At 47.9% G+C, this 26,841-nt stretch overlaps 1 protein-coding gene across 1 annotated transcript in view; it reads left to right on the top strand.

Moving 5' to 3' along the window:
• The window catches only part of LOC138258028 (nicotinamide N-methyltransferase-like), a 149,730-nt gene that overhangs the window by 38,507 nt on the left and 84,382 nt on the right, over positions 1-26,841 (top strand). The window contains exon 2 of the mRNA XM_069205912.1: positions 10,246-10,453. Coding sequence (XP_069062013.1) covers positions 10,246-10,453 — 208 coding nt within the window. The remainder of the gene's footprint in view (positions 1-10,245; positions 10,454-26,841) is intronic.

Here is a 26,841-nt window from a genome sequence, read left to right as displayed (position 1 = left end):
GCATCCTCAGAGAACAACTAGTCTTCAGCCTGCACCAGAAGAATGAAGGAATCTCCCTTGAAGTGAAGGGGTCACTTCCCTGCTTCAGCAGGCACCCCTCTGCAGCAACGACCGGTGACTTGTGTCTCCTCTCCTGACAAAGTTCGTGCAATGCACAACTTCCTGCGTAGTTCTCCAGAGGCTTGGGATCCGTTTGTCTAGTGTTGCATGGGCCTCCTTTTGCACCTTCTTTGTCCTCGTGCTGTGAGACTCCTGTGCATGCCACCTGGTCTTCTGAGGGCTCTCTGAGTTGCTGAGAGCCACCTCTGACTCCTGGGTAGAGTACACCAGGTACCTCCTGGTCCCGCGCGGTGCCATTTTCTGCTAACCGCAAGCTGTGTGGGTGCCAAGGCTTGTTGGCAGAATTCACAAATGCAAACGAGACTGCAATCATCCATCCAGTGTGGGACACCATCTGCACCAACCAGGAACCCACATTCGTTTTCTTGGGTGCAGTACTGGCTGTTGTTCTTCACTGGTGGTTCTTCTTTTGCACATTCATCCAGGGTAGCAGGGTCTCCTGCTCTCCCTGGACTCTTCAGTGCTTCTTGGACTTGGTCCCCTTCTTCAATGGGTCTTCAGGTCCAGGAAGCCATCATTGGTGTCTTGCAGTCTCTTCTGGTTCTTGCAATATCTTCTTTCTCGTGTTTCTGTGTGTTTTAGGAAAGTTACTGTGATTTACTCCTGCTCTCCTGGCCTCTGGGGTGGATTCTATTACTTATCTTTGTTGTTTTCTAATACTCCCAGCGCCCCTCTACACACTACACTTGCCCAGGTGGGAAACCGACTTCTGCATGCCACTATTTTAGTATATGGTTTGTGTTTCCCCTAGGCCCATTTCTAACTATTGTATTTTCCCTATTTGGGATGTTTTCTAACTGTTTTTACAGCTATTTCTGCATATTAGTGTATATAATTTGCATATTACTTACTTCCTAAGGGAGTATAGTCGCTAAGGTATTTTTGGCACTTGTGTCACCAAAATAAAGTACCTTTATTTTTGTAACACTGAGTGTTTTCTTTCATGTGTGTGAGTACTGTGTGACTACAGTGGTATTGCATGAGCTTTGCATGTCTCCTAGGTAAGCCTTGGCTGCTCAGCTACAGCTACCTCTAGAGAGCCTGGCTTCTAGACACTGCCTACATTTCACTAATAAGGGATAATTGGACCTGGTATAAGGTGTAAGTACTTTAGGTACCCACTACAAGCCAGGTCAGCCTCCCACAGGTAGATAGTAGTATTACCCCGTAGTTACTCATGAGTGCTTCACCAGGCATAGGTCAGACATCATCAAGCAATCTATATGTAGGTTTCTCAAGCAAGCAGTACCTGATCAGTTCTGCTTGAACTGAAAGATTTGCAATGCTTAAATTAGAAAATCTAACTCTCTGCAAACAGATAAGTACCAAAAAAACACAAGATAGAACATTAACAGGCTTCACCCCAAGACATCTGACAACACAACAGGCTTTACCCCAAGGCACAGGACTTTAACCAAAGACACCGGACTTTACCCCAAGACACCTGACAAGACAACAGATTTTACCCCAAGACACTGGACTGTACCCCAAGATACCAGACAACACAACAGACTTTACCCCAGACCCCGGACTGGACAACACAACAGACTTCACCCCAAGGCCCCAGACTTTACCCCAAGACACCGGACTTTAACCCAAGACACCGGACATCACAACATATTTTACCTCAGTACACTGGACTTTACCTCAAGAGCCTAAAAACACAACAGACTTTACCACAAGACATCAGACAACACGACAGACTATACTCCAAGACACCGGACTTTACCCCAAGACACCGGACAACACAACATCCTATACCCCAAGACACCAGACAAGACAACAGACTTTACCCCAAGACACCGGACAACACAACAGCCTATACCCCAAGACACCGGACAAGACAACAGACTTTACCCCAAGACACCGGACAAGACAACAGACTTTATCCCAAGACACTGGGCAAGACAACAGCCTATACCCCAAGACACCGGACAAGACAACAGACTTTACCCCAAGACACAGGACAAGACAATAGACTTTACTCCAAGTCACCGGACAACACAACAGGCTTTACCCCAAGACACCAGACAACACAACAGGCTTTACCCCAAGACAGCAGACAACACAACAGATTTTGCCCCAAGACACTGGACTTTACACCAAGATACTGAATTTTACCCCAAGACACCGGACAACACAATAGACTTTACCCCAAGACACCGGACACCAGACTGGACAACACAACAGACTTTACCCCAAGACACTGGACTTTACACCAAGACACCGGACTTTACCCCAAGACACCGGACTTCACAATAGACTTTATCCCAAGACACCGGACTTTACCTCAACACAACGGACTTTACCCCAAGACATCAGACAACACGACAGACTTTACCCCAAGACACCCGACTTTACCCCAAGACACCGGACAACACAACAGACTTTACCCCAATACACTGGACAAGACAACAGACTTTACCCCAAGACACCGGACAACGCAACAGACTTTACCCAAAGACATCGGATAAGACAACAGACTTTACCTCAAGACACAGAACAAGACAACAGCCTATACCCCAAGACACCGGACAAGACAATAGACTTTACCCCAAGACACCAGACAACACAACAGACTTTACCCCAAGACACGCGATAAGACAACAGACTTTACCCCAAAACACCGGACAAGACAACAGGCTATACCCCAAGATACCGGACAAGACAACAGACTTTATCCCAAGACACCGGACAAGACAACAGACTTTACCCCAAGACACCAGACAAGACAACAGGCGTTACCCCAAGACACCGGACAACACAGCAGACTTTATCCCAAGACACCAGACAAGACAGCAGACTTTACCCCAAGACACCGGACAACACAACAGACTTTACCCCAATACATCGGACTTTACTCCAAGACACCGGACATCACATCAGACTTTACCCCAAGACACCGCACAACACAACAGGCTTTACCCCAAGACACTGGTCAAGGCAACAGCCTATACCCCAAGACACCAGACAACACAACAGACTTTACACCAAGACACCCGAAAAGACAACACGCTTTACCCCAAGACACAGAACAAGACAACAGCCTATACCCCAAGACACCGGACAAGACAACAGACTTTACCCCATGATACCGGACAAGACAACAGAGTTTACCCCAAGACACTGGACAACACAACAGACTTTATCCCAAGACACCAGACAAGACAACAGACTTTACCCCACGACACTGGAGAACACAACAGACTTTACCCCAAGACACCGGACTTTACCCCAAGATACCGGACATCACATCAGACTTTACTCCAAGACACCGGACAACACAACAGGCTATACTCCAAGAAACTGGACAAGACAACAGCCTATACCCCAAGACACCGAACAAGACAACAGACTTTACCCTAAGACACCGGACAAGAGAACACAGACTTTACCGCAAGACACCGGACAAGACAACAGCCTTTACCCCAAGACATCGGCTTTACCCCAAGACACCGGACAAGACAACAGACTTTACCCCAAGACACCAGACAACACAACAGACTTTACCCCAAGACACCAGACAAGACAACAGAGTTTACCCCAAGACACTGGACAACACAACAGACTTTATCCCAAGACACCAGACAAGACAACAGACTTTACCCCACGACACTGGAGAACACAACAGACTTTACCCCAAGACACCGGACTTTACCCCAAGACACCGGACATCACATCAGACTTTACTCCAAGACACCGGACAACACAACAGACTTTACCCCAAGACACCTGACAAGACAACAGACTTTACCCCATGATACCGGACAAGACAACAGAGTTTACCCCAAGACACTGGACAACACAACAGACTTTATCCCAAGACACCAGACAAGACAACAGACTTTACCCCACGACACTGGAGAACACAACAGACTTTACCCCAAGACACCAGACTTTACCCCAAGACACCGGACATCACATCAGACTTTAATCCAAGACACCGGACAGCACAACAGGCTATACTCCAAGACACTGGACAAGACAACAGCCTATACCGCAAGACACCGAACAAGACAACAGACTTTACCCCAAGACACCGGACAAGAGAACACAGACTTTACCGCATGATACCGGACAAGACAACAGACTTTACCCCAAGAAACCAGACAACACAACAGACTTTACCCCAAGACACCCGACAAGACAACAGACTTTACCCCATGATACCGGACAAGACAACAGAGTTTACCCCAAGACACTGGACAACACAACAGACTTTATCCCAAGACACCAGACAAGACAACAGACTTTACCCCACGACACTGGAGAACACAACAGACTTTACCCCAAGACACCGGACTTTACCCCAAGACACCGGACATCACATCAGACTTTACTCCAAGACACCGGACAACACAACAGGCTATACTCCAAGACACTGGACAAGACAACAGCCTATACCCCAAGACACCGAACAAGACAACAGACTTTACCCCAAGACACCGGACAAGAGAACACAGACTTTACCGCAAGACACCGGACAAGACAACAGCCTTTACCCCAAGACATCGGCTTTACCCCAAGACACCGGACAAGACAACAGACTTTACCCCAAGACACCAGACAACACAACAGACTTTACCCCAAGACACCAGACAACACAACAGACTATACCACAGCAGCCCATGGAGCAGTGGTCTTCAAACTCTTTAATGTTGTGCCCCCAGCAAAAAAGGAACTACTGGGGCCCGTGTATTTTTCACAATTATTCCAAGAAATTGGCAATGTTTAAATATGTCTACACATATTTAAACATCATATTTAAGTTCTATTACTCTTTTAAGTCAAATAAATGCTGCCAAACATACTATTCAGGTCAGGCAGGCCTTACTAAAGTGTAAAAGTATCCACAGAGTGACTATTAGATGTGGGGGGTGAGAGTTTTGAAGAGTATTTGGAGTTCCTTCCACTTTGACACATACTGCCAGCTTGAATATAAATGACAACAAATGTTAGTGATGGCTCATTGAGGAGCAGTTTACTGCTGCTCTTTTTTTCACCTTAAAAGAAAGCTATATCATTAGGATAATGCTTCTCCTGGCCAGAATCTGGCACCTCCTTCTGGATCACTTGAGACCCCTCCCTCCCTCCAGGGGCGGTCAGCCCCCTAGTTTGAAGACCCCTGCCATAGAAGCTCATAGGGCAGAGTGCATTCTATTTAAAAAGTAGCAGATGTGTGCTTTAGTTTTTGATCACAGCTACTGTGAGCGTGACCTCCTCAGCTCAGCAAATGTGCCTCGAGGCCTTGCACCTCGGTGTTGAGGGGAAGCAACACCCATTGACTCCAACCTGGGCTCTTCATTTTTAAATCCTGAAGCACCCAGGGTGTCAATCAGTCACGCCTCGTCACAGAGTGGGGTGGGGGTCAGAAGTCTCACTGACCCCATCCTATTCTGTGACAAAGTTGGGACTGCTGCCTTCCCTCATTGGCTTACCTAAGGTCAGCCTGTGCAGGAAGGCAGCAGTCCCAACCTTACTGGGACGTCCGAGGCAGAGCTGAAGACAAGTGTGTGTGTGTGTGGTTTTTTTAATTAATGTTTTGTGCATACATGTGATTATGTTTAAATATTTGATAATGAGTGTTGTGAATTGGTGGGTGCGCGCGCTTGTGAATGAATGAGTGTGAGTATGCATGTGTGCCCCACCAGCCTCCCTCCCTCCTAAAATTACCAGCTGCCATTGAAATCAATCAATCATAGAGTCTAGTAAAGCGCAACTTGTCACCACGAGGGGTATCCAGGCCCTGGTGGGAGTCTGCGGACCTTGGTCGACAGGTGATGGCGTTCAAAGAGACAGGTCTTGTACTACTTCCTGAAATCCTTGAGGGAGTGGGAGGTGCATAGGTAGAGGGGGAGGTCATTGAAGGATCTGGTGGAGAGGTAGGAGAAGGCGTGCCGTTTGCCGCGGTTGCGGAGGATCCGGGGGATGTAGTACAGGACGAGGGTGGAGGAGCGGAACTCTCAGGTTGGTTGGTGGAATGTCAGGCAGTTGTTTAACGAGGCTGGTCCTGTTTTGTGGAGAGATTTGTAGGTGTGAGTGAGGAGCTTGAAGAGGCATATTTCCTGGACAGGGAGCCAGTGGAAGTCTTTGACGAGAGGGCTGATGCTGGTTCTTTTGTGGAGGTTGAAGAAGAGTCATGCTGCCGGGTTCTGGATGGTCTTGAGTTGGTTCAGGAGTTGTTTTGTGGTTCAGGTGTAGAGTGCATTGCTATAGTAGAGACAGCTAGAGATGAGGTCCTGGTTGACTGTCTTCCTGGTTGAGAGAGAGATCCATCTGAAGATCTTGCAGAGCATTCGGAGAGTGTGGAAACAAGCAGAGGAGACTGCGTTGATCTGTTGCTTTATGGTTAGTTGCATGTCTAGGATGATTCAAAGGTTGCGAGCATGGATGGTTGGGGTGTGTGCGGAGCCGAGAGCTGTGGGCCACCAAGTGTCGTACCAGGGGGAGGGTTTGTTCCTGAAGATGAGGACCTCCATTTTGTCTGAGTGTAGCTTGAGGCAGTTGGTCCTCATCCAGGTGGCGACGTCGGTCATGGTTCTTTGGAAGTTGTCCTTGGTGGTGATGGCATCGTCTGTGAGGGACAGGACGAGCCAAGCTTTGTCGTAATCGCAGATGATGTTGAGTCTACAGGTGTGAGCGATACCTGCTAGCGGAGTTATGTAGATGTTGAAGAGGGGTGTGGGGCTGAGGGAGGAGCCGCGGATGATGTCCTTGGGTGCAGAAATGAAGGGTGGAAGGTAGATTCTTTGAGTTTGGCCCAAGGGGAAGGAGGAGATCTAGTTGAGTGTGTTGCCTTGGATGCTGATATGGTTGAGTCTGGAGATGAGAGCGTGCATCAGAAGACTCCTGGACCTGTGGAAGATTTAAAAAAAGGACTGCTCTTCAGAATGAAGAAGGAAGATTGAGCAAGCCTGCCTCGAACCCAGGCTCCCCTGAGTGACCGCAAGAGTCAGCTGACTGGAGTCCTGACTTGGCTACAGGGACACAGCATACTTCCAAAGGCCTGCCCTGGAAACTGCTGAGCTGACTAACTCCGACTGAACTGCTGGCTGCTGGCGTCTGGCCTTTGCTGGAGTGAGCCCTGATCCACAAGAGGTTCTCCCAGGTCTTGGCATCAGAGAACACTCCTCCTGCCTCAAATTCACAAGTCCTGAGCTCCAAGTGAAGATCCAGAGGTTTTTGCGCTATTCACAACTACAAAGAGACACCACACATCACCAAACGACCTGCTCTTCACATCTACCTCAAGAGCCAGTGGCAACAGAGACAGTGCATGTTGACCACGAATGTGAAGCTCCAGAAATAATTGACTCTTTGTTCCAAACTGCATCTTCTGTGGTGACTGCCCTGCTCCTTGCACAGTCATGGTTTCCTCGCACCAACAGTCAACGCGATGCTCCGTAGACTTGCTGCGTGGACTTGTACTCAGAAGAGGTAAAATCTTCAGCAGGATGAACCTGGTCCATGTAACAAACCTGTGCTCCATCGCGGCTGTCCTGAACTTGTGACTTGGACTTAGTTCAATGCAACCAGATATCACAATTGGCACTTTGTGCTTTTTGGTTCTATTTTCACTAGAAACTGTAAAAATTCATAATTCAGGTTCTACTCATTGATTTTTTGCCATTTTGGTATCATTGTATTTATTAATATGTAACTCTATTTGTCTAAATTAGTTTAGTATTTCACTTGTGTTGTGTTTTCACTTTATTACTTTTGGAGTGCTCCATAAATACTTTAGAAGCTACCAGAGGCGTAAACACAGGCTTATTTAGTGACTCTTGTGATTCACTCTGTCAAGGGTCTCACAGCCTTCAGTTAATAACCCAGTTTCTTACAAATACCAAATGCACTCTTGTCCAGCCTTGCAGTAAGTCAGGCACTACACATGGCTACTCACAGGTAGTACAACACACTCCATAGAAAACAATGAAGGCAAGGAAATTAAACCATATTGGAAGTAAAGTAAAATTAATTACATTATTTCTGACATTTAATTTTAACAGATATATTTTAGTGTTCAAGTGATATATAACAGTAACTATTTTTTTGTAAAATGTGATAAACTTGATTTAACAAACATTATTTTAATTCTACATATTAAATATTCAGATTCATTTTTGTTTTAATTATTGTTTAACATTTTTGATAAATGAAATACTATATTTAAATAAATGAACGAATGAAGGTACATTTAATTTGCTGACTTAATGTGCTGTAACATTTTATTTTATCAGTTGCAGGTTAATAATAAATATTTTAATGTAATTGTTTAATTTGAATTGGAAAGAGGATTCAATGGTTTGTCCAACGCATTCAAGATGCTATGCAGGCACAATGTAAAATCCATATAACATGATGCTATAGGATTCATCCAAAAGTGTCATCAACAGCAACATAACATCAGCTTCTCCACACCGACCTCCTCGGTGCTCGGCCAGAGCAGCCACTGCTGCAGGCCCTGGCACAAGGTATAGGAGGGGTCAGTTGGGGCCTGGTGGGGTTACCGTCTCCGGTCCGTGGCGCGCAATTCTAACATTATATTGACAAACCTGCCATCACACATTGAAAAGCCTGAAAGAGGCTGAGTTGGACCTCACCAGCCCAGAGACGTAGTTTTAGCAGCTAGAGCCCCTCTGCAGTGAAGGTGAGAAGATCATGGCTGTGGCACCACCAGCCCTGCAGCCTGCCAGCAACCATGTGACTTACTGCGGGGCGGGAAGGAATGCACAGGCCACGCCCTGTAACTTTACACTGCAGCTAAAAGGAATGCACAGACCACGCCCTGTAACCTTACCCTGCAGCTGAAAGGAATGCACAGGCCACGCCCTGTAGCTTTACTCTGCAGCTAAAAGGAATGCACAGGACACACCCTTTCAAGTTACCCTGAAGCTAAAAGGAAGGAACATGCCATGCCTGTAACTTTACTCTGGAGCTGAAAGGAGTGCAGAGGCCACGCCCTGTAACTTTACTCTGGAGCTGAAAGGAGTGCAGAGGCCACGCCCTGTAACTTTACCCTGAAGTTAAAAGGGATGAACAGGTCACGTCTGTAACCTTACCCTGCAGCTAAAAGGAATGCACAGGCCACGCCCTGTAACTTTAGCATGGAGCTGAAAGGAATGCACAGGGCATGCCCTGAAACTTTAGCCTGGAAGTGAAAGGAATGCACAGGCCATGCCATGAAACACAACCCTGAAGTTGAAAAGAATACTCAGGCAACGCCCTGTTTCTTTACTCTGGAGCTGAAAGGAACGCACAGGCCACACCCTGTCACGTTACTCTGAAGCTAAAAGGAATGAACAGGCCACGCCCTGTAATTCTACCCTGGAGCTGAAAGGAATGCACAGGCCGCGCCCTGTAACGTTAACCTGAAGCTGAAAGGAATGCACAGGCCATGCCCTGTAACTACCCTGAAGTTAAAAGGAATGAACAGGCCACGCCTTGTAACTACCCTAGAGCTGAAAGGAATGCTCAGGCCACTCCCCGTAACTACCCTGGAGATTAAAGGAATTCACAGGCCACGCCCTGTAATGTTACCCCGAAGCTGAAAGGAATGCACAGGCCACGCCCTGTAATTTGAATGACCCAAAGCTGTTTCTTAGAACTGCAGCAGTACTCTGAAGCTGAAGGAAATACAAGAGCCATGTCTTGTAACACAAGCCTGGACTGGCACGCCCATTCACTGACAGTGGTCTCTTTCACATTCTGTGCCCCTCCCCACAATAAAGAGATTTGAACAAAACACAGAAGTCTATGCAAGTAAAAGGCATGAAGGAAGTTAACATCACAGTAATCTTTTTTGTTCAGTTGGTTATTCTCGAAAGTATCACTAAGGTTTTAATATTGTGAAAACTTTGCAAGAGGGCAAACATATAAGGCTAAAGTGCAATGAGACAAATGTATTTGACTTATTAGCCTAGCTCTCTGTTTGTGGCACATGAAAGGTCACTTTTAGCTGCTGCTTTCTCTGTATTGATATCTTTTCTGGGGGGGGGGCTGGGGCCAGCTCACATCAGCCTGTGACATCTGAATGATGCTAAACTGATGGGGATGTCTCTTGGAAAACAGATGTGTCCTATCACGGAACTGCATCCATTCAAGCATGACTGCTTCTCCCAACAGGTGCTGTGAAAGGAGACTCTCTGATCCAAATAACCTTCGGACCTTTTATCCAGTACACTCTCCCTGCTTGTAAATACTTCACAGAGATCTTTTTTGCCTGCCCGAATAACAAATCCATCCAGGAGGTAAAGAAGTGGCTGAAGGAAGACTCTGATGCCCTGGACTGGAGTCACGCAATAAAGGACATTTGTGAACTTCAGGGCAGTGGGTAAGGGTTCTGCTATGTTTCCGAAATATGCTTTGCTTTCCTTTTCAGACTTACATGTAAGATTGTGTTTCAAACATTATTAACATGCCTGTGCAAAGATGCATTGGCTAAAGTATAGAAAATATTAGTGGCCAAAAGGGCTGGAGGAGAAGAGAACGACTTCTTCGCTCTGTATATAAGCACCAAGCTCAGCTACCCACACATTGTGGTGAAGCAAAGGATCCCATGCTTCCCCGGTAGTTCCTGCCTCAGGCTGTTGTATTGTGCTCTAGTTCAGCTGTTGAGCCTGAGTTGTACCACACATTGGCTCTGGGTAACTAGGAGAGAGATCAAGGTGATGCCAGCCTAACACTGAAGATGTGTCAGTGCCTAAATACCAACAGGCGGTGCACTCAAAAGCATCCTAGTTCGTTGCTTCCTTTTTATTGTGTTGTTCTCTGTTCCACAGCAAAGAATACCTAATTCGGTGAAGTCCTTGCTAACTACCCCTTGAACCATGGATGTGGAGTAGACAGCTTTTTAGAAATTACCAGGGTTATTGTGGGTGTGTACTGAACAAACATGCCAGGGCAATAGGGTTTTCTTTCAGTTTAAAAACCTGAGTGTTGTGCAGGAAAGGTGGTCCACAACTGAGCTCTGGTGGGGGGGGGGGGGGGAGGTCAGGGTGGTCTCTGAATTATGGCACATCCCAGTTAAGCAGAGGAGTTTCTCCTGTGAGGTTTTTTGAGATTAAGGTGCTTTTTTGCTTTTGGTATTTGCTTGTATTCTGGATCGATAGATGAGCTCTGCGGAGCTCTCTCAGTGCTGAGACAAGAATGACTGGTTTGAATTCCCTCTTCCGCTTCTTTTCTTGGTTAGGTCATGTTGAGTGATGCCTTGAAATGACTCCACCTGGGCCACTGTACTGTCTGTGGCATCAATAACAAGAGTGAGGAATGAGACCAAAGAATGCTCTGAATGACTGCAGTGCTCAACCTCAGCTACCCCTGCGGCTGCTCCAAGGATGAGTGCAGGAACTCTACAGTGACGCAACAGCCTACTAATCAGAGAAGGTACAACTATTCAGAATAGTATACTCACCAGCTTGGTGGGACACAGTGAGCTAAAGCTGAGTGGGAGTGAAGCCAGTAACTCCCACATTCAGGACACAGATCAGGGCTTATCTGAGCAGAGAAGGGGGAAGACAAAAACAGCAAAACAACACAGCGAAAACAGAGGTGCTTAATTACAAGCCCCTGTGCACAGCCAGAATGTCACTTTTAGCTACAGTCAGGCAGTGCACACTGCAGGGCAATATCTATAAGGCCATGTAAGCCACCCTGCGTGGGTTTCTTTCCATGGCCTTTCAGATATGGACTGAGGCAACGCAGTGCAAGTCAAGGCATGCCATGGGCATTACGGTGGCTGTTCCCATGTAACATCCATTGCATTTGACACACTCCCAGATTTATGAGATTTCATAAGCCTGAGAATGCTTTGAAAGCCTATGCCTCCATAGGGGAGGCGCAAGGGAGACGCAACAAAAAGAAATACCTTTATTTCTGATTGTTTTTCCTTTTTCTATGTGTGCTTTATTCTGCAGCACACATAGAAATCAGAAAACATCTCTTGCGATCGTTTTTGTGCATGAAGGCGTCCCTTCCTGCACAAAAACAATCATCACTGCAATGCAGATACCCTTGCACTATGGTGCAAGGGTGCCTGCTTTAGTGCATGGCAGCCCATTGTACGCCAGAGCTGGGGAAAAGGACAGGAATGCGCCATATCCTATAGGTATGGTGAATTCCTGCCTTATTCTTTTGATGCAGGGCAGAACAACAAGAATCCTTGCTGTGCTGCCCTGTGCCAACACTTCGTAAATGAGGCCCAGAGTCCAGAGAGGTTCGGTATTATAACATGCACAAAGATTGAGGTACAGTAACTGGAAAACACAATAACACACCTGAACCAAAACAGAATCCAGAGAGGAAGGTCAGAGTAGGAGGGAAGGAGGTCCAAATACATTGAAACTAAACAGAGGGGAAGTAACCAAGGTGAGGAATGGGAAACAGCAAATTAATTAGCGACAACGTACGCACCAATACAACACAAAATTTGCAAGGTAGCTCTCTAAAGTCCTTGTGTGGCCTAAATATTACCGAATCGATACCAACACCAACCAAACCTATCCTTGTCAGACAGTTTACCTGCCCCGCAGCCGACAACACAATCCCTGCATCATAGAAGCTCTGCAACACATTTGCCAACCATTTCCACAATAAAAATAGCAACCATTTACAAGAACGTCAACCTCAAAACCCTCCACCACATCCAGCCTCCAATCAACTACCACTACCAACTACCCACTAAATGCCTGGAAACAACTAAGCGAAGATGACACAACTGCCATTATGAGCACTGTTAGAAATTGGGTCTCCAGTTGGCAGAAGTATACACCCTTGTCCAAAGCAGGACCAGAATCCTAGTCAGGGTAAATCAAAACATAATCCAAGTTATCCTGCACCCACCCTCTGGCAGCTTGGCACAGAGCAGTCAGGCTTAGCTTAGAAAGCAATGTGTAAAGTATTTGAGCAATAACGCATACAGTAACACAGTGAAAACACCACAAAAGTACACCACACCAGTTTAGAAAAAGTAGATAATCTTTATCTGAACAAATAAAGGGCAAAATGTCAAGAATCCAATGTGGACAAACCAAGACACAAGATTTTAAAGATCAAATCCCAATAAAAGTCCTTAGAAATGCAATTGCTCCAACTAATGCTATCACAACGTTGTTGATGGAGTTGTTCCCAACAATCTGAACAACTGGTGCCGGTCATGAAGTGGCATGAAGCCCCAGGCTTAGTACCTTTAAAAACAATGAAACAAGAATGTTGCATGGAGTCAGGGAAGTGAGGCGTTGCTGGAGGTGGTGCAGCATCGGTTTCTTATGGTGACCGGGGAGATGAGGCGTTGGTTCCGTACTATGAGGCAGGGGAGGCGAGGCATCTGTTTCTTCTGGTTGCAGGGGAGCTGATGAGGTGTTGGTGGAGAGACGTCAGTTCTTTGTGACCCGGCTGGATCGATGAATCCAGCTGGTTAAGATGCGATGTATCGACTTTGCAGTGTCGTGATCACACCGTTGCGGTGACATTGGACTTATGTTGCAGGCCGCGGTCGTTGTATTCAGCGAGGACCATGGAGCAGACAGCGTTGCGGCGTCAGCCAGTGGCGTCAGTTCTGGAATCACTGAAGTCTAGGAACCAGCTAAGAGCTAGTAGATGAAGTGTTTGTTGTCCCTCAGACTTCAGAACAGGAGGCAAGCTCAATCCAAGCCCTTGGAGAGCACTTGTGGAGGAAGGCAGAGTCCTTCCAGCAGAGTCAGGGGCAGCAGGCAGCAGGGTAACAAGGAGACCAGCAGTCCTCCCAGCAAAGCAGTTCAAAGGAGTCCTTTGCGCAGCCAGACAGGTCTTCTGCAGGTCCAGAAGTGTCTGATTTGGTGGGATCAGAGACCCAGTTTATATACCCAAAAATGCCTTTGAAGTGGGGGAAACTTCAAAGAGTGGTTTTGAAGTGCACACGTTCCCCTTTCAGCCAAGTCCTGTCTGCCAGGTTCCCAGTGGGGTTTTATATGTCCATTATGTGAGGGCAGTGCACCTGTCTTTGAAATGTAAGTGTCAGACCCTCCACCCTTCCAGCCCAGGAAGACCCATTCAATATACAGATGAGTACAGGTGTGACTGAGTGTCCTGTGTTTGTGGTTGTCTAGGTGGAATGCACAAGAGGAGCTGTCAACCAGCACATACCAGACATGGTTTGGAGACAGGGCTGTAAGGCACAGATGGCAGTAAGTACAGAAAAAAATGGCCAGTTTCTACAAGTGGCATTTCTAAAATAGTAGTATTTAATCCAACTTCACCAGTCAGCAGGACTTTCTGGTACCATTCTGGCCGTACTAAACATGACAGGGCTACTCCTTTCAGTGCAGAATCTGCCACTTAAAAGTATATAAGGGCAGTTCTATTGCTAGCGTGTGAGAGGAGTAGGCCTCACAGTAGTGAAAAAGGACTTTGCGAGTTTTTCACTACCAGGACATGTAAAACACAGACGTACATGTCCTGCTTCTTACTTACACAGCACCGTGCCCTATGGGTTACCTGTATGAGGCTGGCCTGGCTTATAGTGGGTACCAAAGGTACTTACACCTTGTGCCAGGTCCAGTTATCCCTTATTAGTGGAAGAGAGGTGTTTCTAGCAGCTTAGGCTGATAGAAGGTAGCTTTGGCAAAGCAGCTTAGGCTGAACTAGAAGACAAGCAAAGCTCCTACTATACCACTTATATCATATGCACAATATCATAAGAAAACACAATACACAGAGTTACTAAAAATAAAGGTACTTTATTTTTATGACAATATGCCACAAGTATCTCAGTGAGTACAATCAGTAAGAAGGTAAGTAATATACAAAATGTATATGTACACAAACCAAAATCAGGTAAGTGAGAGCAAGAAAAGTGTAGAATTACAATAGGTTGCAATAGGCAAGCATAAGTATAGGGGCAACACAAAATATATTCTCCAAAAGTGGAATGCGAATCACGAATGGACCCCAGACCTATGTGAGCTTGTAGAGGGTCGCTGGGACTGTAAGAAAACAGTCAGGGTGTCCACCCCAAGACCCTGAAAAGTAGGAGTAAAGTACACCTACTACCCCAAAAGAGCACAATAGTCGTGATAGGGGGATTCTGCAAGAACAACAAACACCAGCAGTGCACTGACAACGGATTTCCGGACCTGAGGACCTGCAAGGCAAGGGGACCAAGTCCAATAGTCGCGACAATGTCCAGGGGGGCAGGAGCCCAGGAAACCCCGGATGAAGGTGCAAGGAAGCTGCCTCTGGGTGGAAGAAGCTTAGAGTCCTGCAACAAAGAAGAGGACTAGGAACTTCTCCTTTGGAAGGCAGATGTCACATGTCGCGATGAAGCTTGCAGAGGTGTTCCCACGCAGAAATACTGCAAACAAGCCTTGCTAGCTGCAAGGGTCGCGGTAGAGGTTTTTGGGTGCTGCTGAGGATCAGGAAGGACCAGGATGTCGCCATGTGGAGGAGGAGACAGAGGGGGTGCTCAGCAACTCAGAAAGCCCTCACAGAAGCAGGCAGCACCCGCAGAAGTACCCCAACAAGCACTTAGAAAAATAGTGAACTGGAGTCCATGCGAAGTTACAAAAGAGGGTCCCACGACGTCGGAGGCCAACTCAGAGGGTTGTGCACTGCAGGACAGAGTGCTGGGGACCCAGGCTAGGCTGTGCACGAAGGAAATCCTGGAAGAGTGCACAGGAGCCGCAGCAGCTGCAAATCACGCAGTGCACAGCTTTGCAGTCTAGCGTGGGGAGGCAAGGACTTACCTCCACCAAACTTGGACTGAAAAATCACTGGACTGTGGGAGTCACTTGGACAGAGTTTCTGTGTTCCAGGGACCACGCTTGTCAGGATGAGAGGGCACCCAGAGGACCGGTGATGCAGTCTTTTGGTGCCTGCGTTAGCAGGGGGAAGATTCCGTCAACCCACAGGAAATTTCTCGGAGCTTCTGGTGCAGGGTGAAGGCAGGCTACCCCCAGAGCATGCACCACCTGGAAACAGCCGAGAAAGCCGGCAGGATGAGGCGCTACAATGTTGTTGGTAGTCTTCTTGCTACTTTGTTGTGGTTTTGCAGGTGTCCTGGAGCAGTCAGCGGTCAATCCTTGGTAGAAAGCAAAGAGGGAGATGCAGAGGAACTCTGGTGAGCTCTTGCATTCGTTATCTGAAGAATTCCCCAAAGCAGAGACCCTAAATAGCCAGAAAAGAAGGTTTGGCTACCAAGAAAGGAGGATTGGCTACCAAGAAAGGTAAGAGCCTATCAGAGGGGGTCTCTGATGTCACCTGCTGGCACTGACCACTCAGAGCAGTCCAGTGTGCCCCCAACACCTTTGTTTCCAAGATGGCAGAGGTCTGGGACACACTGGAGGAGCCCTGGGCACCACCCCTGGGAGGTACTGGTCAGGGGAGTGGTCACTCCCTTTTCCTTTGTCCAGTTTCGCGCCAGAGCAGGGCTGGGGGATCCCTGAACCGGTGTAGGCTGGCTTATGCAGAGATGGGCACCATCTGTGCCCATCAAAGTATTTCCAGAGGCTGGGGGAGGCTACTCCTCCCCAGCCCTTCACACCTATTTCCAAAGGGAGAGCGTGTAACACCCTCTCTCAGAGGAAATCCTTTGTTCTGCCTTCCTGGGCCAGGGCTGCCTGGACCCCAGGAGGGCAGAATCCTGTCTGAGGGGTTGGCAGCAGCTGCAGTGGAAACCCCAGAAAGGCAGTTTGGCAGTACCCGGGTTCTGTGCTAGAGACCCGGGGATCATGGAATTGTCACCCCCAATACCAGAATGGTATTGGGGTGACAATTCCATGATCTTAGACATGTTACATGGCCATGTTCGGAGTTACCATTGTGACGCTATACATAGGTAGTGACCTATGTATAGTGCATGCGTGTAATGGTGTCCCCGCACTCACAAAGTCCGGGAAATCTGCCCTGAACAATGTGGGGGCACCTTGGCTAGTGCCAGGTTGCCCACACACTAAATAACTTGGCACCCAACCTTCACTAAGTGGAGGTTAGACATATAGGTGACTTATAAGTTACTTATGTGCAGTGGTAAATGGCTGTGAAATACGTGGGCGTTATTTTACTCAAGCTGCAGTGGCAGGCCTGTGTAAGAATTGTCAGAGCTCCCTATGGGTGGCAAAAGAAATGCTGCAGCCCATAGGGATCTATTGGAACCCCAATACCCTGGGTACCTAAGTACCATATACAAGGGAATTATATGGGTGTACCAGTATGCCAATGTGAATTGGTAAATTTAGTCACTAGGCTGTTAGTGACAAATTTGGAAAGCAGAGAGAGCATAAACACTGAGGTTCTGGTTAGCAGAGCCTCAGTGATACAGTTAGGCACCACACAGGGAACACATACAGGGCACATACTATGAGCACTGGGGCCCTGCCTGGCAGGGTCCCAGTGACACAAGGACTAAAACAACATATATACAGTGAAAATATGGGGGTAACATGCCAGGCAAGATGGTACTTTCCTACATTACCTAGGGCCTACCTTAGGGTGACTTATATGTAGAAAACGGGGAGTTTAAGGCTTAACAAGCAGTTTTAAATGCCAAGTCGAAGTGGCAGTGAAACTGCACAAACAGGCCTAGCAATGGCAAGACTGAGAGATGGTTAAGGGGCTACCTATGTGGGTGGCACAATCAGTACTTCAGGCCCACTCGTAGCATTTAATTTACAGGCCTGGGCACATGTAGTGAATTTTACAAGGGACTTATGAGCAAATCAAGTATACCAATTGGATATGAGCCAATGTTTCCATGTTTTACTGAGAGAGCACATGCACTTTAGCACTGGTTAGCAGTGGTAAAGTGTCCAAAGTCCGAAAGCCAACATAAATAGGGACAGAAAAAGAGGAGGAGGAAGGCAGAAAGCTTGGGGTGACCCTTCAGAGTGGGCCATTTTCCAACAAGTACCATCCACTCCTGAGCATCAATTGACCCCTGCCCTCCCACCATCTCTTCAACATCAGAAGAAACAAGATCAGCTGCCAACTTTCCACCATCATTAATTCTATACAAACCACATCCACCTTTCCTGATGCCCAGAAATGCACTGCAGTTATACCACTCCTCAAGAAACCCTTAGCAGACCCCAATGAACTATGAAACTACCAAACCATCTCTTTGCTCCTGTTACCCACCAAACTCCTGGAGAAGGCCATCAACCTCAAACTCACTGAGCACCTGGAGGGACACAACAAACTAGACTCCTCCCAGTCTTGTTTCAGAACCAGTCCCAGCACTGAAACAGCACTGAACACTGCTTCAGATGACATCCACACCCTGCTTGACAGTGGAGAATTTGCTGCTCTCATCCTCTTCAACTTCCACCACCTCCATCATGGTTTCCCACCACACACTCATCCATCGCCTGCACCAAATAGGAATAACCAGCGACACGTTAAGATGGATTGCATCCTTCATCACAGGACGCACCCAGAAAGTCCGCCTTCCCCCTTCACACCAGACACCAAGTAAAATATCTGCAGCATTTCTAGGGCTCGTACCTCAGTTCACACTCTTCAACATCTACATGACGCCCTTCGCTGACATTGTCAGATCTCATAATATCAACATCATTTCCTATGCCGGAGACACCCAGCTCGTTCTATCGCTCTCCACCGACCCAACTTTAATCTAGAAAAATGTCCACAACTGCATGAAGAGTGTCACAGCATGGATGAAGGGCAACTGCCTACAGCTGACCATAGACAAGACAGAAGTTCTCATCTTCGGAGACTCTGCCCTCTGGAACAATTCCTGGTGGCCAGCAGATCTCGGCCCCACCCCCACATTGAAAGACCACACCCACAACCACTGCAGCATCCTAGACTGCAACTCTTCATGAGACATCAGTTCAACGCTGACGCCTCAGCCTGATTCCACATGCATTGTGGGCTCAGAAACATTTACAAATGGCTCCCCATCAACAAAAGAAAGTAAGTTACTCACGTTCTCATCACCAGCCACCTTGACTACGGCAACGCACTCTACGCAGGCACTACCAACGAACTCATACACAGACTACAAACAATAAAGAATTGTACGAAAGTATCCTCTTTTTGCCATGGTTACCCCCATTTTCTGCCTGATGTCAGTGTGTTTGACTGTGTTCACTGGGATCCTGCTAACCAGGACCCCAGTGCTTATGCTCTCTCTCCTCTACATTTTTCACTGCATACTGGTAACCCAGTATTCCACCCAGAATTGGCATACTGATGCACCCTTATACGTCCCTAGTATATGGTGCCTAGGTACCCAGGTGTAGGAGGCTGGCCTGGCTTGTAGTGGGTACCAGTGGTACTTACACCTTGTGCCAGGTCCAGTTATCCCTTATTAGTAGAATAGAGGTGTTTCTAGCAGCTTAGGCTGATAGAAGGTAGCTATGGCAAAGCAGCTTAGGCTGAACTAGGAGGCATACAAAGCTCCTACTATACCACTTTTATCATATAGCACAATATCCTAAGAAAACACAATACTCAGAGTTACTAAAAATAAAGGTACTATATTTTTGTGACAATATGCCACAAGTATCTCAGTGAGTACCCTCAGTAAGAAGGTAAGTAATATACACAAGTTATATGTACACAAACCCAAAACAGGTAAGTATGAGTCAGAAAAGTAATGCAAAGAGTGTAGAATTGCAATAGGTTGCAATAGGCAAGCATAGGTATAGGGGCAACACAAACCATATACTCCAAAAGTGGAATGCGAATCACTAATGGACCCCAGACCTATGAGAGCCTGTAGAGGGTCGCTGGGACTGTAAGAAAACAGTCAGGGTGTACAAGATACCCCACCCCAAGACCCTGAAAAGTAGGAGTAAAGTACACCTACTACTCCAAAAGAGCACAATAGTCGTGATAGGGGGATTCTGCAAGAACAACAAACACCAGCAGTGCACTGACAATGGATTTCCGGACCTGAGGACCGGCAAGGCAAGGGGACTAAGTCCAATAGTCACGGCAGTGTCCAGGGGGGGCAGGACCCCAGGAAACCCTGGATGAAGGTGCAAGGAAGCTGCCTCCGGATGGAAGAAGCTTGGAATTCTGCAAGAACGAAGAGGACTAGGAACTTTTCCTTCGGAAGACAGATGTCCCACGTCACGATGAAGGTTGTAGAAGTGTTCCCATGTAGAAATACCACAAAAAAGCCTTACTAGCTGCAAGGGTCAGGGTAGAGGTTTTTGGGTGCTGCTGAGGACCAGGAAAGACCAGGATGTCACCTTTTGGAGGAGGAGACAGAGGGGGCGATCAGCAACTCAGAGAGCCCTCACAGAAGCAGGCAGCACCCGCAGAAGTACCCCAACAGGCACTTAGAAGATTAGTGAACCGGAGTCCATGCAAAGTTACAAAGGAGGGTCCCACGATGTCGAAGGCAAACTCAGCGGGGTGTGCACTGCAGGACAGAGTGCTGGGGACCCAGGCTAGGCTGTGCATGAAGGAAATCCTGGAAGAGTGCACAGAAGCCGGAGCAGCTGCAAATCACGCAGTACACAGGTTTGCAGCCCAGCGTGGGGAGGCAAGGACTTACCTCCAGCAAACTTGGACTGAAGAGTCACTGGACTGTGGGAGTCACTTGGACAGAGTTGCTGTGTTCCAGGGACCACGCTCGTCAGGATGAGAGGGGACCTAGAGGACCGGTGATGCAGTCTTTTGGTGCCTGCATGAGCAGGGGGAAGATTCCATCGGCCCACTGGAGATTTCTTCAGAGCTTCTGGTGCAGGGTGAAGGCAGGCTACCCCCAGAGCATGCACCACCTGGAAACAGTCGAGAAAGCCGGCAGGATGAAGCGCTACAATGTTGCTGGTAGTCATCTTGCTAATTTGTTGCGGTTTTGCAAGCGTCCTGGAGCAGTCAGCGGTCGATCCTTGGTAGAAGGCAAAGAGGGAGATGCAGAGAAACTCTGGTGAGCTCTTGCATTCATTATCTGAAGAATTCCCCAAAGCAGAGACCCTAAAGAGCCACAAAAGGATGTTTGGCTACCAAGAAAGGAGGATTGGCTACCAAGAAAGGTAAGAGCTATCACAGGGGGTCTCTGACGTCACCTGCTGGCCCTGGCCAGTCAGAGCAGTCCAGTGTGCCCCCAACACCTCTGTTTCCAAGATGGAAGAGGTCTGGGACACACTGGAGGAGCTCTGGGCATCTCCCTGGGAGGTACTGGTCAGGGCAGTGGCCACTCCCCTTTCCTTTGTCCAGTTTCGCGCCAGGGCTGGAGGATCCCTGAACCGGTGTAGACTGGCTTATGCAGAGATGGGCACCATCTGTGCCCAGCAAAGCAATTCCAGAGGCTTGGGGAGGCTACTCCTCCCCAGCCCTTCACACCGATTTCCAAAGGGAGAGGGTGTAACACCCTCTCTCAGAGGAAATCTTTTGTTATGCCTTCCTGGGCCAGGGCTGCCTGGACCCCAGGAGGGCAGAAACCTGTCTGAGGGGTTAGCAGCAGCAGCTGCAGTGGAAACCCCAGAAAGGCAGTTTGGCAGTAACCGGGTTCTGTGCTAGAGTCCCCGGGGACCATGGAATTGTCCCCCCAATACCAGAATGGTATTGGGGTGACAATTCCATGATCTTAGACATGTTACATGGCGATGTTCGGAGTTACCATTGTGATGCTATACATAGGTAGTGACCTATGTATAGTGCACGCGTGTAATGGTGTCCCCGCACTCACAAAGTCCGGGGAATTTGCCCTGAACAATGTGGGGGCACCCTGGCTAGTGCCAGGGTGCCCACACACTAAGTAACTTGGCACCCAACCTTCACTAAGTGAAGGTTAGACATATAGGTGACTTATAAGTTACTTATGTGCAGTGGTAAATGGCAGTGAAATAACGTGGAAGTTATTTCACTCAAGCTGCAGTGGCAGGTCTGTGTAAGAATTGTCAGAGCTCCCTATGGGTGGCAAAATAAATGCTGCAGCCCATAGGGATCTTCTGGAACCCCAATAGCCTGGGTACCTCAGTACCATATACAAGGGAATTATATGGGTGTACCAGTATGCCAAAGCGAATTGGTAAATTTAGTCACTAGCCTGCAGTGACAAATTTAGAAAGCAGAGAGAGCATAAACACTGAGGTTCTGGTTAGCAGAGCCACAGTGATACACTTAGGCACCACACAGGGAACACATTCAGGGCACATATTATGAGCACTGGGGCCCTGCCCGGCAGGGTCCCAGTGACACAAGGGCTAAAACAACATACATACAGTGAAATATGGGGGTAACATGCCAGGCAATATGGTACTTTCCTACACAACCCCCCCCCCCAAACAAAGGACAATAAGACTAGCCATGACCTGATGAGTCTTCATTTCAGTGGAAATATCTGGAGAGTCCATCTGCACTGGAGTGGGTACTCCCAGGTCTATGTTCCACTGTATAGTCCATTCCCTGTAGAGATATGGACCACCTCAACAATTTAGGATTTTCACCTTTCATTTCTTTTACCCAAAGTAGAGGTTTGTGCTCTGACTGAACAATAAAGTGAGTACCAAACAGGTATGGACTCAACTTTTTTAGTGCCCAGACCACAGCAAAGGCCTCCCTCTCTACAGCAGACCAACACTTTTCTCTAAGGGTCAACCTTCTGCTGATAAAAGCAACTGGTTGATCGTGGCCCTCAGAATTCAGTTGTGATAAGACTGCCCCTATCCCTAATTCAGATGCATCACTTTGAACAATGAATTTCGTGGAGTAACATGGGCTTCTTAGGAGAGGTGCAGAGCACATGGCCTGTTTGAGCTCCTCAAAAGCTTTCTGACAGCTAGCTGTCCATAATACCTTTTTAGGCATTTTCTTACTTGTGAGATCATTAAGGGGGGCTGCTATGGAGCTGTAATTTTTAATGACTCGCCTGTAATACCCTGTGAGGCCTAAAAAGGCTCTCACCTGGGTCTGAGTTGTAGGGGGAACCCAATCCATGATTGTCTGGATTTTCTCCTGTAGTGCTGCAATCTGTTCTCCACCCACCAGGTGGCCCAGATAAACCACTTTCCCCTGCCCTATTTGGCACTTTGAGGCCTTGATAATGAGGCCTGCCTTTTGCACGGCCTCCAAAACTTTCCAAAGGTGGACCAGGTGCTCATTCCAGGTTGAGCTAATGGCAGCAATATCATCAAGATATGCTGCACTGAAAGCTTCCAACCCTTACAGGAATGTGTTCACCAACCTCTGAAAAGTGGCAGGTGCAGATTTCAAACCAAAGGGCATCACTGTGAATTGGTTGTGCCCTCCTATAGTTGAAAATGCAGTCTTTGGTTTAGCAGCTTCTGCCAATCTGATCTGCCAATACCCTGCAGTCCGATCAAAAGTGCTAAGATACTTAGCAGATGCCAGTGTATCAATGAGCTCATCTGCCCTGGGTATCGGGTGAGCATCAGTTTTTGTTACCTGATTGAGACCTCTGTAGTTTACACAAAACCTCATCTCCTTCTTTCCATCTTTGGTGTGAGGCTTTGGTACAAGCACCAGTGGGCTAGCCCATGGGCTTTCAGAAGGCTCAGTCACTCCCAGATCCAAACATTTTTGCACCTCTTGTTTAATGCAGTCTCTGACATGGTCAGGCTGCCCATAAATTTTACTTTTGACAGGCAGGCTATCTCCAGTGTCAGTTGTGTGTTCACACCAGGATGTTTTGCCTGGTACAATTGAAAAGAGGTCAGAAAAGTGTCCTAAGAGATTGATGCAGTTGTCTTTCTGTTCTGCAGTCAGCCAATCTGCTAAAACTACTCCCTCCACTAAGGCATCTGCTTCAGTGGTGGAGAAGAGATCGGGGAGAGGGTCACTCTCTTCTTCCTGTCCCTCATCTGTTGCCATGAGCAGGGTGAGATCAGCCATGTCATAGTAGGGTTTTAGGCGGTTGACATGAATCCCCCTAAGGGGACTACTGGCAGTGCCCAGGTCTACCAAATAGGTAACCTCACCCTTCTTCTCAACAATTAGATGGGGTCCACTCCATATGTCTTGGAGTGCTCTTGCGGCCACAGGCTCCAATACCCACACCTTCTCACCTGGTGGTACTGGATCAGAACAGCCTTCTGGTTATGCCATTGCTTTTGGAGCTCCTGGCTGGCCTGAAGGTTTTTACTGGCCGTTTTCATGTACTCAGCCATTCTGGATCTTAGGCCAAATACATAATCCACTATGTCCTGTTTAGGAACTTTTAAAGGTTGTTCCCAACCCTCCTTCTCAAGAGTGAGTGGACCTCTTACAGGGTGCCCAAAGAGGAGTTCAAAGGGGCTGAAGCCCACTCCTTTCTGGGGTACCTCCCTGTAAGCAAAAAGGAGGCAAGGTAACAGGACATCCCAACTCCTCCTGACTTTTTCAGGGAGTCCCATTATCATACCTTTGAGAGTTTTATTAAACCTCTCTACCAGTCCGTTAGTCTGTGGATGGTAATGGGGGGTGAACTTGTAGGTAGCACCACACTCCTTCCACATTGCTTTTAAGTATGCAGACATGAAGTTGCTACCTCTGTCTGATACTACCTCTTTAGGAAAACTTACCCTGGAAAAGATTCCCAGGAGGGCCTTTGCCACTGCAGGGTCTGTAGAGGTCCTTAGAGAAATTGCTTCAGGATATCTTGTGGCATGGTCCACAACCACCTAGATAAACCTATTGCCTGAAGTGGTAGGAGGGTCACGGGTACCAACTATGTCAACCCCAACCCTTTCAAAGGGCACCCCAACCACAGGAAGTGGAATTAGAGGGGCCTTTGGAGTGCCACCAGTCTTGCCACTGGCTTGGCAGTTCACACAAGACTTGCAAACATCTTTAGTGTCCTCTGACATCCTAGGCCAGTAAAACAAGGGGACAAGTTTTTCCCAAGTTTTTATCTGGCCCAAATGCCCAGCCAAAGGAATGTCATGTGCTAGAGTTAGGAGAAACTCTCTGTACTGCAGGGGAATGACCAATCTCCTGGCTGCTCCAGGTTTTGGGTCCCTTGCGTCTGTGTACAAGAGGTTATCCTCCCAGTATACTCTATGGATGTCACTGACAACCCCATGTTGATGTTTGACAGCTTGCTGTATGAGACCCTCTAATGTGGTACAGGTTTCCTGTGCCACACTCAACTCTTCCCTGGTAGCCCCCCCTCTACCCAAAAGCTCAGCAGTGTCTACTGCCAGCTGTAGGAAAGTACCATCTTGCCTGGCATGTTACCCCCATACTTCACTGTATATATGTTGTTTTAGTGTATGTGTCACTTGGACCCTGCCAGTCAGGGCCCCAGTGCTCATAAGTGTGCCCTGTATGTGTTCCCTGTGTGATGACTAACTGTCTCACTGAAGCTCTGCTAACCAGAACCTCAGTGGTTATGCTCTCTCTGCTTTCTAAATTATCACTAACAGGCTAGTGACCAATTTCACCAATTCACATTGGCATACTGGAACACCCTTATAATTCCCTAGTATATGGTCCTTAGGTACCCAGGGTATTGGGGTTCCAGGAGATCCCTATGGGCTGCAGAATTTATGTTGCCACCCATAGGGAGCTCTGACAATTCTTACACAGGCCTGCCACTGCAGCCTGAGTGAAATAATGTCCACATTATTTCACAGCCATTTTACACTGCACATAAGTAACTTATAAGTCACCTATATGTCTAACCTTCACCTGGTGAAGGTTGGGTGCAAAGTTACTTTGTGTGTGGGCACCCTGGCACTAGCCAAGGTGCCCCACATCGTTCAGGGCAAATTACCCGGACTTTGTGAGTGCGGGGACACCATTTCACACGTGCACTATACATAGGTCCCTAACTATGTATAGCGTCACAATGGTATCTCCGAACATGGCCATGTAACATGTCTAAGATCATGGAATTGTCACCAAGACAATTTCATGATCCCCTGAGTCTCTAGCACAGACCCGGGTACTGCCAAACTACCTTTCCCGGGGTTTCACTGCAGCTGCTGCCAACCCCTCAGACAGGTTTCTGCCCTCCTGGGGTCCAGCCAGGCCTGGCCCAGGAAGGCAGAACAAAGGACTTTCTCAGAGAGAGGGTGTTACACCCTCTCCCTTTGGAAAAAGGTGTCAGGGCTGGGGAGGAGTAGCCTCTCCCAGCCTCTGGAAATGCTTTGATGGCCACATATGGTGCCCATCTCTGCATAAGCCAGTCTACACCGGTTCAGGGATCCCCAGCCCTGCTCTGGCACGAAACTGGACAAAGGAAGGGGGAGTGACCACTCCCCTGACCTTCACCTCCCGGGGGAGGTGCCCAGAGTTCCTCCAGCGTGCCCCAGACCTCTGCCATCTTGGATTCAGAGGTGTGCTGGCACACTGGACTGCTCTGAGTGGCCAGGGCCAGCAGGTGATGTCAGAGACTCCTTCTGATAGGCTCTTACCTGTGTTACTAGCCTATCCTCCTTCCTAGGTAGCCAAACCTCCTTTTCTGGCTATTTAGGGTCTCTGCCTTGGGGAATTCTTCAGATACCGAATGCAAGCGCTCACCAGAGTTCCTCTGCACTTCTCTCTTCACCTTCTGCCAAAGGATCGACCGCTGACTGCTCAGGACGCCTGCAAAACCGCAACAAAGTAGCAAAGAAGACTACTGCAACCTTGTATCGCTTCATCCTGCCGGCTTTCTTGCCTGTTTCCTGGTGGTGCATGCTCTGGGGGTAGCCTGCCTCCTTCTTGTACCAGGAGCTCATAAGTGTGCCCTGTATGTGTTCCCTGTGTGATGACTAACTGTCTCACTGAAGCTCTGCTAACCAGAACCTCAGTGGTTATGCTCTCTCTGCTTTCTAAATTGTCACTAAC

Source organism: Pleurodeles waltl, chromosome 2_1, assembly GCF_031143425.1.
Source record: "Pleurodeles waltl isolate 20211129_DDA chromosome 2_1, aPleWal1.hap1.20221129, whole genome shotgun sequence".
In the NCBI taxonomy this organism is placed as follows: domain Eukaryota; kingdom Metazoa; phylum Chordata; class Amphibia; order Caudata; family Salamandridae; genus Pleurodeles; species Pleurodeles waltl.
Note: the sequence above shows the minus strand (reverse complement) of the source record. Positions and strands in the feature narration are given on the sequence as shown.